The 19,699-nt window shown below is 41.4% G+C and overlaps 1 protein-coding gene across 1 annotated transcript; it reads left to right on the top strand.

Annotated features, from left to right (window-relative positions):
- The first annotated feature begins 1,554 nt into the window (after positions 1-1,554).
- Positions 1,555-19,636, top strand: TBC1D13 (TBC1 domain family member 13). The gene is made up of 13 exons (XM_089535176.1): positions 1,555-1,610; positions 1,644-1,717; positions 4,996-5,069; positions 8,999-9,039; positions 9,382-9,443; positions 10,162-10,261; positions 11,184-11,266; positions 11,376-11,535; positions 12,889-13,099; positions 13,183-13,346; positions 15,919-16,079; positions 17,420-17,477; positions 17,732-19,636. Exons 2-13 carry the CDS (start codon positions 1,695-1,697, stop codon positions 17,795-17,797), a joined length of 1,203 nt encoding a protein of 400 aa, XP_089391302.1. The 5' UTR covers positions 1,555-1,610; positions 1,644-1,694; the 3' UTR covers positions 17,798-19,636.
- The last annotated feature ends 63 nt before the right edge of the window (positions 19,637-19,699 follow it).

Genomic DNA, 19,699 nt, shown 5'->3' with positions numbered 1-19,699 from the left:
CCAGGTCTTTCCAATAGAGAGGCTGCTGCCTTGCGTCCTGTAGACGAGTTACATGAATGTAAGGATATTGCAGCCTCTTGGCTCTAAATACAAACTCCGATCCTGGAGCGCCCTCTGGCGGCCACTATTGGCATCGCGCCTCAGAGGATGAATGAGGCCACGCCCCTCAGGAATAGGCAGCCAATCAGAGCGCAGGAAGGACCAGGTGTCCTGTCCTGTTCTATGCCTTGCTATGCTATTCTGTCCTGCAATTCCAGAGGTCTGCTGCTCTGTGTCCCAGTCCTCCCCCTGAACCTTGAGGGGCGTGGCCCCATTCCCTTCACCTGGCCCTTCCTGCGCTCTGATTGGCTGTTTGTTTCTGAGGGGCGTGGCCCCATTCCCTTCACCTGGCCCTTCCTGCGCTCTGATTGGCTGTTTGTTTCTGAGGGGCGTGGCCCCATTCCCTTCACCTGGCCCTTCCTGCGCTCTGATTGGCTGTTTGTTTCTGAGGGGCGTGGCCCCATTCCCTTCACCTGGCCCTTCCTGCGCTCTGATTGGCTGTTTGTTTCTGAGGGGCGTGGCCCCATTCCATTCACCTGGCCCTTCCTGCGCTCTGATTGGCTGATAAATAATAAATAAATAAAAATATATAATTATATATGCATATGGCCCTCTGCGGCTATATATATATATATATATATATATGTATATGTATATGTATATGGGTTTGCCATGGCCCTCTTCTGAGGCTGAGAGAATGTGACTTGCCCAAGGCGAGACAATAAGAGCGGAAAAGCGCTTGAGAGCGGAATTGCGATTAGATGGCCTCTCTGGCCGATGGTCTCCACAGGAGGGCGCCCGAGAGACGCCTCGCAGCCATGTGTCATGAAGCCTGCAGTGCGCAAAGGGCGCCACCAGAGGGCGGCAGCAGCAGCAGCAGCAGTGCCTTTTGCACTACAATTCCCATCATCCCCTGGGAAAACATGGCCGCCCCCGCCCCTGAGGGCCAGAGGATGATGGGGATTTCATTCCAAAGCGTTTTGAGGGGCTCCTTCTGCATCGCCTGGGGAGGATGGGAACTGTCCTCCAAGGCTCCTAATACTGACACTCAAGTCACCAATAAAATTATACATAGTATTATATATAACTGTCTATATAATATTATATATGTGTCTACATATATATATATATATATATATATGAGACTGTGTGTATAATATTATATGTCTATGTGTGAATTGTGCATCTCCAGCTTCTTCCATGACATAAATAAAGGAATAAATAAGTAAAACATGAGCCCCACACAGAGCTACATCTATATTGCCCTCCATCCCCTCAGAGATGGAGGGATAAAAGGCGGGAGGGCCTTCATAATAATAAGCCCAGCCTAAGAGCGCCTCCCTCCCTCTTTCTTTCTATCTTTCTGCCTCTCCTCCTCCTTCCCCTTTTTCCCTCTCTCCATTTCATTTATATATTGATTGGTTCGTTCCCTTCCATTTCCTCCCGCGAATGGGGCCTGGTTGGCCTCCAGAGGAAGAAGAGGAAGAACAAGATAGAAGAAGAAGAAGAAGAAGAAGAAGAAGAAGAAGGAGCAGGCCTCGCCTCCTTCTCTCTCTCCCTTCTTCTCTTTCCCCTTCCCTTTCTTCTCCTCCTCTTTCTCTTTCTCCTTCTTCTTTTCCACAACGACCGCCACCATCTTCATCATCATCATCATCATGTCGAGCCTCCACAAAAACAGGTAGGGAAGGGGAGGAGGCACACGAACTCTTAGTATTCATAATAATAATAATAGTAATTAATAATAATAATCATAATAATAGGGGCATATTAAGCGCCAATGGCTTCTTTGACCCCCCCGCCGCTTTGACTCTTTGTTTTTCTGACTCTTTGCTATGGAATTCTGGGAGTTTTACTTTGTTGCGGGGCCCAGAACATTGTTGTTTTTTCCCCTCTCTCCTAATTTTAATTTTTAGTTTCTAAATTGGTGTTTTCCCCAATGAAATGTGAAACATGCAATTGCATTCTGTTCCTTATCTCTGCTTTCTTCTGCACTGATCTTTTATATATATATTAGTTTAACCTAATGTATTTATTTACATATTTATAACTATTTTAGCCAAGCTAGCCTTTGGATCTTCCCCATTTCCTTTCTTCCTTTATGCTTCCTGCCTTCTTCTCTCTACTTGCACCTTTCCAATTCTTTCTATTTCTTTCCCTTCTTTCTTCTATCTATCCATCTCTAACTTTCTCCTAGATACCCTTCTTTGAATCTTTTCTTGGTTCCTTTCCCCATTCTTCTATATTCTCCCCTTTCACATCTTCTTAAAATCTTATTAATCTTAAAATTAATCTTATTTAAAAAATGCATCCAGGGTTTTGTTTTTCTCACAAGCCTCCACTTTGTCATATGGTTTCCATGTTGTTGTTGTCGTCGTCAATCAATCAATCAATAGTTTATTTGGTCATTGACTATGTTAAAATATAATAAAAAATATAAATGTTGCGACAATAGTATGATCAAAACAGTACAATTATTGGAACAAAAGTCAGAGGCACAAAAGGGCAAAATCAGATCAGACTTCACTATCATCAATTGCGTTGTTGTTGTTGTTTTGTTGTTGTCAATCAATCAATCAATCATTTATTCAGTCATTGACCAGTATAAAATATAATAAAAAATATAAATACTGAGATAATAGTATGATCAAAACAGTACAGTTATTGGAACAAAAGTCAGAAGGGCAAAATCAGATCAAACTTCACTGACTATCATCAATTGCTATGTTGTTGTTGTTGTCGTTGTTGTTCTGTGCCTTCAAGTCGTTCCTGACTTATGTCAACCCTAAGGAGAACCTATCACAGGGTTTTCTTTTCAAGGTTTGTTCAGAGGAGGTTTGCCATTGCCATCCTCTGAGGCTGAGAGTATGTGACTTGCCATAGGTCACCCAGTGGCTTTCCATTGCCGACCCCAGATTACATACTTTCCATGTCGGCGGCCAAACATATATCTCTATGGGTTATTGCATTTGATCATGCTGGTGGGAACTGGGGAGACAGGCTTATCTGCTTTCCCCATTTCTCTGCCTTAGTAAGCGATTCCGGAGACAGCTGCTGTTTGCCTTGCCTTTTGCAGGCAGTCACACACAGCTACAATAGGATTGGATAAAGTAGAACGCCGCTCTTTCACAGTTTAAACTTTACTGCAGACATGCTGCCTTAACCAAATAACAAAAATCTATGTTTTCTCTAGCCCTGTTTCATCCTCCTTTCAGTGCCAATGCTGCTAAAAAATCAGCTAGTCAGAGGAAAAGGACGAAAGGAAGACAGTTGGTGTGTAAAAAGACTTCGTAAAAGGGCCATTTAACAGAGGATTTTTTAACTGAGTTATCGCCTCTCCTGTCTTTGCACACACTCAGTTTTTCAGCCTTCATCCCCCTTGACGTTTCCTCCTAATTCTTGTTTTTGAATGCAATGTGTGTTACTTTATACTTGTCAAAGAATGGTATTAGCTACAACATGAAAGCAGGAAATTGCTGCGGGTTGAGAATCTCTCCTCCATTGCTAATGGTTTCTCCTTCCTGTCTGGGCAGACTTGCTTTTAATGCTCAAAATTCAATGTGGGGAGCATTTCCTCCAGGTTCTTTGGTTAGCAGTGCCATGGCATGAGGGAAGGGTTTATTAAAGGTGTCTTTTAAAGGATGCAATGCTCAGACTTGCCCTCCCACCCCCCACTTTCCATGTTCAAAAACAGCCTTCAGTGTGCCTTTTAAACTCTGAAAATAAATAATGGTAAGAGGCAAGCCGGTTAAGCTGAATCTGACTAAACTCACATCATTGCTAAGTTGTTTCACCTAGTTTGCTTCTATGCTCCCCACATGTTTTGGCTCCCTGCAGACTATTACCATTTATACTACCAGCTGTGGGGCTATTTTTGTGGATGTAAAGGTAGTTTGAGCCAATGCAGAATAGTGGTTTGAATGTTGTTGGACTACGAATCTGGAAACCAGAGTGTGAATCCCCACTTGGCCATTAAATCCCACTGGGGAAATGTGGGCAACTCGTTCAGCCTCAAAGAAAGGCAAAGGCAAACCTCCTCTGAACAAATACTGCTAAGAAAACCCTGTGACAGCTTATGGCAAGGAAACATATAAGTGACTATTAGCCATACCTTGAATTTTGTCAAAGCCTTTGAAAAAAATTAAGCGTCTTATAATGTAATTTGTGGCAAGGATCAAAAGAAGAAGATAAAAAGTATGGCCAGCCACAGTCTATCTGACTTGTCCTGATGCTTCCATCATTACTATTTTCTAGTGCTGAAGGCATTTGGAGATGCTTTTTAGTGCAACGTAGGAGTAGGGAAATCCAAAGTCATGTTTATTATACCCATAGAAAGGAGAAGTCACGAAAGGGGCAGGCTGTCCTTTGCTTCTTGTGTACATACCAGATATTTGTGATTAAAGGTGCAATGAAGGCAGGAGGAGAATAAGTGCATTGAAATAAGGAACAGCCTCCACAATGAAAGTACAGTACTGTAGTAGCAGTCTTTTTCCTCAAAGTTGCTCATATGAAATTTCTAATCTTTGCCATTTCTTATTAGTTCATAAACACATTCACCTCCGACAAAGAAAGCTTTAGATGTTGCCGCCGTTGTTGCTGCACACATGTGTCCATGTGATTTTTGTACTTTCTTTGCCTTTGTTCAGATAAATGCTCTTATCAGAACTGCCTGTTTCGCTGGCTATTTACAATGTGGTTGACTAGATTTTGAATGCCCTTGAAAAATAACGTTGTGCATCATCCACAGCTAAACCGTATCCATGTAAGAGCTTTGAAATAAATGTTCACACTTGGCCTAAACCCTCAGTGTGCTATATAACCATTTATAAGCCATCGCTTGCCAGGTAAAAAATGTAGTTGGATGGTTGGACTAAAACAACTTTCATAGTCCTCTTCCTGCCAGTTTATGCATTTGTTGAGTGCTGACTTTTGTGTGTGCTTGTGTTCTCCTTCCTCTAGGATTGCAGAATTTCAGGATATCCTCAGTGAGCCCAACATTATGCTGGAGAAGCTTCGTGAACTATGCTTTAGTGGTAAGCAACTCTGTCAAATTCTTTACAGGCAAAATGTCAGCGCTCAGACTGCATTGACAGCTTGCCAGAGGATAGAGGTTGTTCAGTTGATTTGTCACAAGAAAAATAATACTGTGATCAAAACAAAGAGCAGCATTCTGCAAGTGGATGTTTCTCCCTGAAAAGCATTGCTGGGTTTGGAGATAACTATCTGCTGTATTAGCTGTGCCCTGGGGTTGTGTAAATAACTGGAAAGTATCTGTATCAGATGATCTAGTGTGCTGTTTCCTCCCCTCGGCTAATAGTATTCAGCCACAGGTATATTTTATGGTACATGCTTAACTCCCTCAAGGCAACAGTCCTGGCTGGGCCCCCTCTGGGTTGAAGATATGGTCTAGAGCAGACCTTTTCAGAATATACTTTGATCTTAAACTAAACCCAAGCAGTCTATCATGCCAGCTGCAAAACAGCAGCCTCAGCACAGAACCGGCTGCAATATGGTGGCTTGCGGACAGAGTAATTTACCAGCTGCTTGAGCTGTAAGCTGGGATAAGTTTGTATGCAAGGATTACTTGCTGCAGATCAGAGGTTGTAATAACTTACTTGTGATGAGTGAGCAAGAGACTTTGTTGCTGATCTACTGTGGGACATCCAGTGACCCGTTCTTAGATCCAGCTCTCCTGATACATCACCGTCTATCCTCTGTATGTCACAGCACATGCCCCCATTATCCATTCCATCAGACAGATTGGTTGAGAAAAATGTTTCCTGAAGGGAGAAATTAACTGACTTACTGTATTTGTGAGAATTAGTTTATAGTTTTTCATAGAAATTTATAGAATTAATAGATGTAATGTAAAACACCAGGAAAGCACAGAATGTAAAAGTGGAAAACAGACCGGTATCAAATGAGGTGGTCAGTCAATATACAGGTAAATTTAATTAATTAATTAGACCTACTTAAATTGGGACTAACAGTATGATTTACACCAGAGCATTATTATCCTAACCACCACCATCACTCCTTTCATTCATATGCTTCTTTACCACATAAATGTATCCAGAATAGCTCACAATAAAAGAACAGGAGAGCAAGAATGTGTTCTCTTAACTCTGACTCATTCTCATTCGAATTGTCTCATCATAGGGGGCTTAGGTTTAAAAAAAAAGATCAAGCGGGGTTTTCTGTGCCTCCTTCCATGGCATACTAACAAGTGTTAGCTATGATCCCACTGTCATTGTCTCTGAGAGATCCTCCACCAGTGTCCTGTCCCTCCAATAGCTCTTTCTCCCATCTAGTCTCCTCAACAAAAGCTTGTCTGATGTGGGAGACCCTACCTGCAGCATCGCTACCATCAGTATAGCCTCTTATGCAATCCCATCACTGCAGGAAGGTATAGGATTAGGCAAAGTGGAGCAGCTGCCTCAGTCAGCACATGCTGAGGGAACAGGGAGCAATGGCAACGTGCCAGAGGAAACAGCCATCTGTTGTGCCCTGCCTGCTGTCTTTTGACACAGCAGAGGACATTGTCCCATTTCAAGTGCTGAAGAAAGATTTAATGTCACCTAAAGAATAGATTTACTCTACTGGGCCAGGAACCAGAAGAACTCTGGACCAAAAATAGGTGCCTTATGAGGGCACGATGCAAGAGGATGGTTTGTTGTTTTTCGTTGTGGGGCTTTAAGTTGTTTCTGACTTACGGTGGACCCTATCATGTGGGCAAGATTTGTTCAGAGGAGGTGAGCCATTGTCTTCCCCTGAGGCTGAGAACGTGGTCTCCAGGGTGGCAGTGCCACACTCAAACCACTACACCACACTGATTCTAAGAAGATACTATCTGTAGCCAAAAAAGAAGAAGAATCTCATTGGATGACCAGTGTAACTTTTCAAACAGCACTTTAAGTCACGTTTAGTTTTGAGAGCCAATGTGGTGTAATGGTTTGAGTGCTGGACTACGACTCTGGAAATCCTTTTTCGGACATGAAAACCCACTGTGTGATCTTGGAGAAACCATATTCTCTCAACCTCAGAAAAGACAAATGCCCTCTCAATAAATCTTGCCAAGAAAACCCTGGTGATAGGTTTGCCCTAGGGTCTCCGCAAGTTGAAAACGAAGGCACACAACACTCTACCAGGTAATTTTAAACCGATTAAGCATTGTCACAGATGAGCACTAAGAGAGAAAGCAATTAGTGGACAGCATTGATTGGGCTGAAAATAACAAAAGAGGAAGATGAACTGGTGTTAAGGAATAGATGATAAAAAAAAATTTTTTTCTTTGTTCTGAGAACTAATGCAAATTATAAGTGCTTAGATATTTATCCATATATTGTATTATTTAATACTATTATTGTCCCCCTCCTGCTGCCATACCAATGGATTAACAGAGGATCTTGAAAGTCTGAGAGAAGGGTTCCATAAGTCACTGTTGGTTAGTGTGAAACAGCCAAAGGCCAAGTGTGCTGTCACTGAATTACTATCACTATAAATATTTAACAGAACAAATTCCAGGCAGAGGTAAAGATGCTGAAACAGTTTCTGTTTAATAGCCTTGGTCTTTTCATAGACTTGCAATGTTATTCTTAGGATAATAAAAGAAATGTGTACTAAAGATTATCTTTCCAACAAGTAAAGAAAGATGGAGCAAATGAAATTGCAGGCACAATTAATGATAATGATAATATTTATTTATATCTCACATTCTTACATGTTTGGGATTCAGGGTGGTTTATAACAGATATTTTATAAAGCTGTTTAAAATGCACATAATACAGAATTTTAAAAGTAACTAAATTATTTTAAAAAATTGAAAACCAGTTGAAAACATAAACTATAACCAATCTGGGAAGGGAGTTCCAGAGTCTGGGGGCAGCCACTGAGAAGGTCCTGCTTCTTGTATCCTTGCCAGAGGTACCTGTCAGGGTGGTGGGACAGAGAGAAAGGGCTCCTTAGCAGATCTTGAAACATGGGCAGGTTAGTACGGAAAAATATGATCCTTCAAATAACCTGGACCTGAGCCATATAGGGATTTATTGATTAAAATGAGCACATTGAATTGTGTCCAGAAATGAATTGGCAGCAGTTGGAGCTATAGCAGCAAGGGAGCTCTTTCCTGTACGCCTTGTGACCAGCCACAGCTAACAATTTACATCTCTTTTGACCAGCTAAAGTTTCCAAACACTCTTCAGAGGAAGCCCCATGTAGCATGTGTTAATAATCCATGATCTGACCTGATCTGAAGCAGATGTACTTCCTTCATTTGCATTAAAGGACCCTTAAGGAAATCTAGGTTCCTTGACCATCTTATCTTATCTGTTTTAAAGCAAAAATGATAAGCCACTGTTTATTTTTGTTATATGACTTTGCTTATAAGGAGAACAAGAAGCGACACATTCCAGGTGAGACAAAACACTGACCAAACCACAGTCTGAGTTCCCTGGCTTCTTACTTCAGGGGTGGATAGCCGTCTGGGGTTAGGGAATCACATTGATTTTGCAGGAGGCTTCGGAAGATTGCCCTCACCTGCAAAAAAAGTCAAAGCCTTTTTTAAGCAATTCAGAGTGACACATATGTTAATTTCTGAGTTACTTAGTGTAAGAAAAAGGACTTCCCCCATGCTTAAAAATGCTTTTTAAAAATGACAACATTGTTGGGGGGGAGGCATTCCCCCCCCAAAAAAAAAATCTTTAGCACCCTGGAGACTACAACTGGTCTGCCAACTACATTTCCTCCATGCTTGCATGACTATATGCTCAAGTTTTGCTTTCCTCTTGCTTACTGCTTAACTATAACATACACATTATTTCCTCCAATACATAATAGACCAACCTTCTTTAAATAGCTTGGTTACATACTTAAAGCCTACCTTCCTTCTGTTAACAACACTGGCTGTGCAGCACTGTGAAGGAGCTGTGTTTAACCTTGTGGTACTGTTTCTTTTATTTCCCAGGGATTCCTTTTGAAGGTGGCTTGCGCTGTCTCTGCTGGAAGGTGGGTTTTTTTCTGGGTAGGAAGGGATCATTTAACTTCTTGAGTATTCCTCTTCGTGTTTTGTCCAGGCTTAACAGCTGGAATGAAAATTAAGAAGCATAGATTATTTATCCATGTAAATAGCACTGCTAAGATGAACCTTACAGAAAACTCAGTTTGCTGTGATAGAGAACTGAGGTTGGTTTGAGGATGTTTTTCTCAAGAGCATATAGCTATATTCCAATAGAATTTCCAAGCAATGAATCAGTTTGCTAGAAAATCAAAAAGTTTACCTATTCGTTTTTCTCCAAATATTTTTTGTTCACTAATAAGGCTTTTGTTTGTGCCATTCTCCATGTACAGATCCTCTTGAACTACCTCCCAGTAGAAAGAACTTTATGGAACTCCCTGTTGAAGAAGCAGAGGTAAATTTATCTTTTCCTTTCCTTCATTTCTTATATATGGAGAAGGTGTTACTTGCTGAAGCTCAGCAAACTCCAGTGGCAAATAATGCTGCATTAGAATTTCTAGAGAGATTCTTATTTAAAATACTTTTGTCCTGCCTTTCAAAATATTCATAGTAGCCTAAATCTTGGAAGCACATCCAAAAGATATCACGTAAACTTGATACTACATTCGCCAGGCCTGAAAAAACCTCAAGAGAGCAAATTGTTAAATTAAATAAACAATAGTCAGATAATTAAAAAAAGGTGCAGTCTCCAAGTAGTGGCTGAATGCAGCCCCCAGCCCTGCTACAGTTGCCCATCCCTGTTCTAGATAGGTGTGATATAATAAACATATGGGGAAAGGCAGTATGAAAACTAGCTACAACACAAAAGATTCAGCACTTTATAAGGAAAAACAACACTTTGAATTTTGACCAGAAACTCAAGACAACAACTATTTTAACTGAAATATTTATCAGTCCACAGGCATCCTAGTGTTTTCTGTGTCTGTTGTGTCATCTAAACATTGTCTTGATTGTGTTTGTATAATAAAACCTGCATCGGGCATGGTCTCCTCTGAATTCCACTCTTCTCTGCTTGATGGGAAGATTATCAGAAAGTAGTATTAGAAGAAAAATGGTTTCCTAATGTGTCATTTTCTTTTCCCTTATGTGCACTCTCCAAAATATTTCTGAAGAGAACTGTATGCCCAGTTCTTGAAGGAAATGATTATACAGCCTGGTATAGCCAAAGCCAACCTTGGGGTCTCCAGGGAAGATGTGACCTTAGAGGACCATGTGAGTGCACCATTAAATTTAAAGCTAATTTTTCATTTTCAGCTTTACAATGGATATTACAGCTTTCCTTTTGGGATAGGTTCTCTCTCTCTCTCTCTCTCTCTCTAAATATATTTTTGAGGACCAACTGGTACTGAACATTCAGTTTTTCTGTAATGAACAATTTTGAAACTGCCTATTTAGCATGTAACAAATTTGGTCCAAAAGTCTTAAGACTGTGTTCTTGTGGATATTACCTAGCAGAAAGACTTTCTGAAGATAGAAGGACTGACTTCTAGAATAAGCATGATTTGAGGTTGCACCAGAAGGCTACTCTTAAGCAAAATGCACTTGCTAAAATGTAATATAATTGCAGGATAAATCCTTGATGTTGGTCAGCTCTTGTAGCAAGAATTGTATGGGGCTTACGAAACCATCTTAGTGTTGAATGAGCCTGGAGAGTTGCTGCCAGTCAGAGCATAGAGCTGGGCTGACGGTGCTGAGCTAGATGGATCAAGGTCTCAGGCAGATGTCCTGCTACCTGAGGTTTTGCCGCTGGAGAGCAGCCAGGACATTCCATGGACGCAAGTGCAGCCTTTGAGCAGAAAATTCCTCATAGCCATCAGTATGTTCTTGTAACTTCTGCTGTGATAAAACAGTAGCTTTTGGGTGACCTTGGGCAAGTCACACTCTCAGCCTCAGAGGATGACAATGACAAACCCCTCTGAAGAAACTTGCCAAGAAAACCCTGTGGTAGGTTCACCTTAGAAATTACTTGAAGGCACACAACAACAACAAACTTCTGCTATGCTGGTGCAGGAGCAGGTTATATATCTCAATTCTCCAGTTGTTGGGAAATCAATTATGGGAGAATGTTCATAGTTTTAGAGTGTTGAGATATTTCTGGCTTTTAATACATCTTTTCTTAAATCCTTTTGCAAAGCCACTAAATCCAAACCCAGATAGCCGGTGGAACACATACTTCAAAGACAATGAAGTCCTGCTACAGATAGACAAGGATGTCAGGTATGTGAAGGCTGATGTTGAGTGAGTATGTTGAGATCTGGAAACCAAGTAAGGCTGTGATTGCCAATACCAGCTCTTATATAAAACTTTAATTATTTTTCCCACCTAGGAGGCTATATCCTGATATGGCATTTTTCCAGCGCCCAACTGAATACCCCTGCCTCTTGATCCTTGACCCACAGAATGAGTTTGAGACGCTTCGCAAGCGAGTGGAACAGACAACACTCAAGTCACAGACAGTGGCACGAAACAGGAGCGGTGTAACAAATGTAAGGAGTAATATTAGTTATAGCCGTGAGAGGAAAGCAGAGAGAAAGGAGTTTTGTACTATAAACATATTACGAGGAATGCATGATTGGCCTTCCTCTTGTAGGTTCCTTTCAATCGCCTCTAAAATTGGATTGTTCTCTACATATTTGTAATAGATGAGTGCCAAAATATATTGACACTTCTCCCATTGTTCTCCTGGCATGGGTGAATTTCATTTAATAGCTGGGACAGCAGCTGAATATGATCAAGATCATGGTATGGTTGGAAGGAGATGCAGTGTTTTATCCTTGTCACAATCCTTCCAGAATTAAACGTACACACATGCACACACACTGCCTGCTTCCAGTGAGACAAAAGCTCACATTGACAGCAGGATAACAGACAGCATACATAGGAGCAGAGAGAAAAAGTGGAGAAGCTTGAAAAGATGGAGTGTATGATAGAAATCATGTTTAGCATCATACAGTTGGAAGACACCTCAGCAGCATCACTGATCTGACCATCCTGCCTCTGTTTTAAAATGAGTAAGGTCAGGGGTATTGTTCATAGTTTTTTGTTAGTCTTCTGAGATAGTCTGCTGTTCCACTGTTGTACCATCAGGACACTTCCTAATGGTTCATCTAATTCCTTTTCTTGTAATTTGAAACCATTACTTGAGGTCCTACTCTTTGGAGTAACAAACAACATACATGCTCCACATTTGTCCTATCACGTGTGATAGCTTTTCAGACAGTTCAAACAAAAATCCTCTAAACAGTGGTACTTTTATTGGCCAACTGAGCTCCTCACACTACCTATGCCACTGTCTTCTATTAAAAAGTTGCTTTCTTTTCTATCTCGAATACAGGAGTGAGGTTTTTGGAAAAACAAATCTGATCTGGGTTCAGGAAAGGCACTGAGAACTTGTCCCTTCACTAGATGTCAGACTCCAGTTCATACCATCCCTTATCATTGGTTTAGTTTAGGGTGTATGGGTGGTATAGTCCAACAACATCTGAAGAGCCACACATTTCTCATCCCTGGTCTGGGGCATGTAAAAAGGGAAGACGAGCTTCTAGCTCATTTACTAGCAAATGTATCAGTTGCGTGAATTTTTTATAGTCCTGCCCCCCTTTGCATATTCAATCTGAATTTATTACTTTTTTAACATTTGCTTTTATAAGACAATTTTGTTAAAAGTTATGGTGCATGTTGAGAGTTTGAAGAGGAGTGGGAGAAATGTGTTGTTGTTGTTGTTGCTGTTTTTATTTATATCTCACTTTTCCTCCCAATATTTTGTCTCAAACATGGCTTACTTGTCCCAAGTTTAGAATCCTCAGAAAGGTTTCAGTTATTTTTCTGTGCTTTTCCAGGTGAGTTCTCCTCTTAAAACACCAGCACCCAGTTCACTGAGTGAGTATGAAATTCTGCCCAATGGCTGTGAAGCTCACTGGGAAGTGGTAGAACGAATTCTCTTCATCTATGCTAAGCTGAATCCAGGGATAGCCTATGTCCAAGGGATGAATGAAATCGTGGGGCCTCTTTACTACACATTTGCTACAGACCCCAACGGTGAATGGAAAGGTAAGAAGAGCAAGTGCCTCTGGCTTTCTGTCTGGTCTTTGACCTTGTAAATGAAGCTGATAGTATCCTTTTATCCCACACAGAACACGCAGAAGCAGACACTTTTTTCTGTTTCACTAACCTCATGTCTGAGATCAGGGATAACTTCATCAAGAGTCTAGATGACTCTCAGTGTGGCATCACCTACAAAATGGAAAAGGTGTACTGTACCTTGAAAGAGAAAGATATGGAACTTTACATGAAGCTGGTGAGAAATTCTTCCATATAGTTTGTGTGTGTTTGTGTGTAAAAAACCCATGTCAGATTGAATTAACTTTTTCAGATTGCCAGTCCTTGGATGTTTATCAGGGCATCCTTAATGAAATGACTGGTAGTGATAGACAAGCTTCTTTGAATGCCTATCACTTGTGGCCATACTCTGAAAGTAGTACAGTGTTAGGGGTATGTCCAGAGGTTGATCTTCATACTGATTGTGTGCATTCTAGGATATTTCCCAGACACTTTTGTGGCACAGAGTTTCCAGTTGGTGATAAACTTTAGAACTTGGGAGCCATTTGTTGTGCTTGAATGGGAATGATAGGAGGTATGGTCCAGCCCATCTACAGACCACTAGATTTGGGAAACCTACTATAGCCTTTATGAAACAGTGGCCAACAGATTGGAACAAACAATATACATCCCCAGTCACAAAAAAGGAGGCACAAGAGACTGCAGAATCTTTGGTACCATAACTAATCTCCTATGCAAGCAAAATTATGCTCAAAGTTCTGCAACACAGACACCAATCATACATGGAGAGAGAAATCCTAGAGGTGCAAGTAGGGTTCAGGAAAGAAGAGGCACTAGAGACCACATGGCGAACATATGATGGATAATGTAGCACACCCAGGAATTTCAGAAGAAAATCAGTATGTGCTTTATAGATCATAGCAAAATCTTTGACTGTATAGATCACAAAAAGCTATGGAATGTCTTAAAGAAATGGGAGTGGCACTATATCTGATAGTCCTGATGAGAAATGTAGGACAACACACTGTGGTTAGAGAGAATATGGAGAAACATAATGGTTCCCAATTGGCAAAGAGGCCAGACCTTACATTTTCTTTAGCAAAGAATAAATGCAGTGATGTGTAAAAGTATAAGTTCTCTTAAGGACTGAGGGGGAAGGAAGTGCTGCTGATTGAAACCCACAAGCTTCCTCTAGAACGGTGTGGTGACTAAATAAAAAACTCCCCAAATAGCAAGAGCGTTTTGTGTGGAGATCAAATTCAAAAAATTAGCCTTTTTGCTCAAAGATGATGGAAAGCAAATAAACATTGTCAGTAGACATAAGAGGATAGCCAGAGTTAGAGTAGATTGAGTTTTACAGTAACTGTACACTAGGCTAATTTCTCAGTATCCCAGTGATACGGTGAAGATCAGGACAATTCAGGTACATCCAGACATTGGCTTTTTAGTATTTGGTGTATATCCATTGAAGTGCGCAAAGTAGGAAGTGGTTTAAAAACTGGTAGCTAAAGTCTTGGCGACGTACTTTTCCTTTCTCAGCCCTTACTTTATTCTCCTGTTCTCATCCCCAAACTTAACTTGCTTTTTCATTGCATTTTATAGATACAATCCATGCGTGTCGTAAACTGGATTTACACACACCTCCTTCAAATCATGGTTTTCATCTCTGGATTATAAGTCGGTGCTGGTATACCAGTGCCCTCAACTATGGTTTTAAAGAAAGGGGACAATGGCATGTGAAGTTCTGAACATACTCAGTTTGCAAATGATGGCTTGCAGGCAAGATGTGAAAACTCAGCTTCTGGGGCTGAATCTGGCCCTACTTGGTTCCCTGTCTGATAGAGATTCCTCCAGATAACAATTTTGTTCATCTTTGGAATGTGATCCCTTTGAACCTTTCTGCAAGGATTGAAAGAGGTTCTCCAGCCTCTGCTTACAGGAAGCCAAAATTATATATGTACCAAGCCAAATAAGGTCTATCTGACTGAAATCTTTTTTAACTGGCTTCATAACCTGCTTCTTATTAATGAGACAGCATTATGTACCCCACCTGTCCTGAAGGATGAACCAGTGGATTCATTTCACTGGGTCTGTAGGCTACAGGGGAAGTTGAGTCCTCTTCTAAACACTATGGTTTTTGCCTTCAATCCAATAATCTTGTTATTTGGATCCTGTCTCTTAATCTGATGAAACCAGCCAAGATGCAGATATTATTAATAATGTTTGAGCAGGTTGTCAGATTATTTTACTAGGCCAGACTGTTCTCCTATCTATTCCAGGCTTGTCTGCTCTGACTGAGTCTCTCTAAGAATTTTGGAAAGCAAAGTCTTTCCTATCACTTACTACCTGGTTTTCTCTACCTAGACACACTGGATTGAATTTGGGACCATCTCTATGCAAAGCAGGTGTTGTCCCACATCCTTTCTGACACAGTGGTCTATTTTAAAAAGTGCTGAGCACCATATAAACTAGTAAAACTAATCTGTCTTGGTATATGTTTGTATATTGACCTTTTATCTTGGTATCCTAAAAACAATTAGTTTTGTCTGTTGTCACTTAGGGCAATATCACTGAAAACTTCATCTTTTGACTATATTTCCTGTCTTCTTTTGAACATGAGACTTCAGAATGTCTCACATCATTTAAAAATGAAGTGTGGTTATTTAGAAGATTGTGTTATGAATAATAACAAAATCCAAAAAATCCAGGAAGAACCCAAAGGTTGCCTCTGCTCCCCTCTCCTTCTTTTTTAGACACCCCCAGTTTGAAGATGAACTTAAATTGTACTTTTTTCCTCTACTGTCCTCCAGCAAGAGCAAAACATCAAGCCCCAGTTCTTTGCCTTCCGCTGGCTGACGTTGTTGCTTTCCCAAGAGTTCCTGTTGCCGGACGTTATTCGTATTTGGGACTCTCTCTTTGCCGATGACAGCCGTTTTGATTTCCTGCTGCTGGTCTGCTGTGCCATGTTGATGTGAGCATCCATGAATAAAATGGTTACTCCCCTTCTTTGTAATTCAGGGTTCTAAGATGCAGCAACTGCCCTTAGCTTAGAAAGCTTCAAAAAGGATCCAAATGAATTCAGGACAGGTAGGGTACGTAATGAATAGTTATTGGTAATAACAGCTAACAGAGCCTCCAGGTGTAGAGTTGACCTTGGAAAAGTTACTTTCTTGGATTGCAGCTCCTAGGATTCCCCAGCCAGCTTTTGCAGTACAAAAGTGTAACTTTTCCAAACTTTTGTACAGAGGTAGCCTACCTCTGGATGTCGGATGCTGGAAGTAGAGAATAGATGGCCACAACCTTCCTTGTGTGTCTGCTGATGCATTTCCACTTGCTGTTGGAAATAGCAAAGGTCATCTAGTCCGAGTTATCTTAATACCTGGCTGGAGTAAATGAACTTTGGTCAAGTTTAAGGCCCTCCTTACAGACTTCCCTTCAGCCAAGCTGTGTGTTGTCTGAGATAAGAAAACTGGTTCTGAAACACACTGAGGCTAGTGTAGTGCAGTATTGTGTTCTTAATCTGCCCAACCAGTTCAATATGGGAAAATCACAGCCAGGACATGACTGTGAGAGCACCTTCACACTTATATTCCTCAGCATATGAGAGAGACACTGCCTCAGACCCTGGAGGTAATATATATAGTCATCCTCCTAACTAGTACCCACAGATAGCCTTGTACAGCATGATCTCATCTAATCCCCTTTTAAATTATCCAGGTAGGTGCCATCTCTACCTCTTTTTGTAGCGAATTATGCCATTTGGCTACATGCTGTGAGAAGTAGTACTTTTTTCTCTTTGTCCTGAATGTCCCACCATTCAGCATCACTGGATAGCCCCAGGTTCTTCCCGTCCAGACCATGAAGGATCATCTGGGTTCAACTCAGTTGCTAGGGAGAAATCAGAACATGCTTACAGATGGAGTGCACCCTTGTTTTCCTTTCCTCAGGATCCCAGACCAACCATGCCTTGAATTTCCCCCTCACTTCTTCATTTTCCCTCTCATGAGAAAGAGAAGCAATAGCCCCTAGTACAAGGGCAAGAGAATAACCATCTGTGTCCTGTCAAAATAGGGACATATGCACACACAAATTGCGCTTATAAGTGTTCATGTCACATGTAGATGATGGCCTGTGTCTCCAGCAATGGATCATAGGACACTAAAGTCCTCTTCCATGGTCCCATATTTTACATAGTATAACAGTTGTTTCAAGTTCTCCCACCGGTGTTGGCAAAGCAAGAGTACTCTTAACTTGTATAATATATTCTCTTTCTCTCTCTCCTCCCCTTCTCCACTCCCCCCATCCTTATAGGCTCATTCGGGACCAATTACTGGAAGGCGATTTTACTCTAAACATGCGGCTTCTGCAGGTAAAACAATAGGAGTGCAATTCTTAAGTGGGAACTGTCTTTGCAAGCCTCACACAAAACCAGCTTTACATTTTCTATAATACTGTGTGTGCTTGTTTTTCAGTATTACAACGTTACATTATTTGTATTTGATTTTTCAACTTTGTTGTGAGCTGTCTTGAATTCCAGTTATGGGGGGAATGAATAAATAGGTTGCCTCCAGGCTGCTGTCAGACCCCTCCTTCAAGCCCTTAATGTTGTTTTTGTCAATGCAGGATTACCCCATCTCAGATGTCCACCTGATTTTGAAGAAGGCAAAAGATCTTCAAGACTCCAAATAGCACCTGCCCCTAACCTCAGGCCGATGTGGCAGGCACCGAGAGAGACTTCATCTACTTGCATTGATTCCTGTGAGAGTACGGTGGAAGGTAGTCTGGTCTGGTACTCTCCTGTTTCTCAGTCTCCTTTGCTGGAAGGACTGTTTACTGAGTTACCTTCTTTCCTGTATTTCTTTCTTAAATGACTCCAGCAAGGAGATGGAATACCGACTACCTATGTTTTCAGTCTTTGTGGAATGAACAATAAAACGTGGCATTATGGAAGCAGCTCCCAATATGCAAAAACCTTCTGGAATACACCGAAGACATGGTCATGAACCAGTGGGATTTAACTGGATGAGAACTTCTATTAATTTCTTCAAGGAAATGCTGGAATCTGCTTTTGCACGTTGGCCTCCCATGAATGGTTTTCTTCCCCACATTGGATGGAACTCTGTGTCTCTTCTTTCAAGGAAAAGGTTACATAGATGACTAAAATTTCCCCAAGTCAGGGCCTTGCCCAGGTCACCTCTTCCCTGATCTGCCCTTCTCCTTTTTGGAGGGATGCTGGCTTTTTAAAAAAGCTGGTCCCAAAGAGACAAAACAATGTTTAGTTGAATGATGCTGGAACAGCCTTATCACCCCACTGCCTTAGAGAGGGCACCCTCTTCCTCTGTGCTTTTTGCTCTTGCTGAGAGATTACAAGCCCTGTGATGCCAGTAGTTGTGACATTGCAGCTCCCCCAGCTTTAAAGGGAAGATAGGGGGAGACACATACTGGGATACACAACGCAAAAATCTTCATCGAGTTGGGCTTCTTGGCTTCACTGTTTTATTCCCTGCACAAGGCATGGGGATGTTTATTTCCTTCAGCAGCTTGGGCAGCTTAGAGCAGCAGGCTCTTCTCTGCTGGAAAAGGATTGTGGCAAGGAAGAGGTTCTAAATGTGTTGTGGGTGTGTGTTGCCTCATTTTATGGGACTCTGGTATAATTGGGGTGTATTTGGCAGGGATGTAGAAGCGGCAGACGCTTTCCAGGACATGATTTGAAGGCATTTGGGGGGAAACGAGACAGTTAAATGGAACAGGTAGAGACTGATGAGCGTGTGGCGCTCCTTTTTTAAAATGGTATTTTGAAATGTTGTTAGCACTTTCTTTTCTCCATGTGCAAAACTGTTTAAGGGGTTTCCTCTTGGGATCCATTTCCATCCCGATCTTGGGAAAAGGACTTTTCTGGACTATGGCTCTTAAGACTCTCCTATGTTGACTTGCAGTTTGAGGAGTCGTCAACACCAACAAGCTTTCCGGTCTTAGTTAACGGATCCACGTTTCTCCCTTCCTCGCCTCCCTTTTGTTTTAACCAAAGCAGGAGGGAAATCCAGGGATCCTTAATTAATATATTATACCAATGGATGGAAATCTGCCCGAACCGATTATTACAAACGGAGGCTATCAACATCTCTCCCTTTGCCGGATGCAGCTTCACCGACACACCTTAGTGCTTTGATACCAGGACCTCAAACGTTTTCTATAGGTTTGCTTTCCTTTTTATTTGGCTGTTACTGAATTTCGGTTGGAAATGTTTTAAGTAAATTAGCGAACGAAGATCCGAAGCTGTTTACAAACCGAAGGGACGTTTCAAAGACCCCGTGTGACATCAAGTCACATTGGGACACGGTAACGGTACCAAGGATATGATGCTTCTTTCCCATACATCCTTCCGCTGGGTTTGTGATTTAAGAAGGGAGGAAAACAACATTTCCTGCCAGAGTGTTGTTTCTGGTCACGTTGTGTAAATGAAACATGTCTTTTGTTTGTTTCTGTTCAGATGACTAAATTTCCTCCTCGGAGCAAAGATAAAAACGTGCCTCTTGTTTTAAATGTGGGATACTGCATCCACACTGGAGAGATAACCCGGTTTGGCACTGC

Source organism: Sceloporus occidentalis, unplaced genomic scaffold (genome assembly GCF_023333645.1).
Source record: "Sceloporus occidentalis isolate IW3139 unplaced genomic scaffold, rSceOcc1.0.p SCAF_8, whole genome shotgun sequence".
In the NCBI taxonomy this organism is placed as follows: domain Eukaryota; kingdom Metazoa; phylum Chordata; class Lepidosauria; order Squamata; family Phrynosomatidae; genus Sceloporus; species Sceloporus occidentalis.
This window is presented reverse-complemented; position numbering and strand designations above follow the sequence as displayed.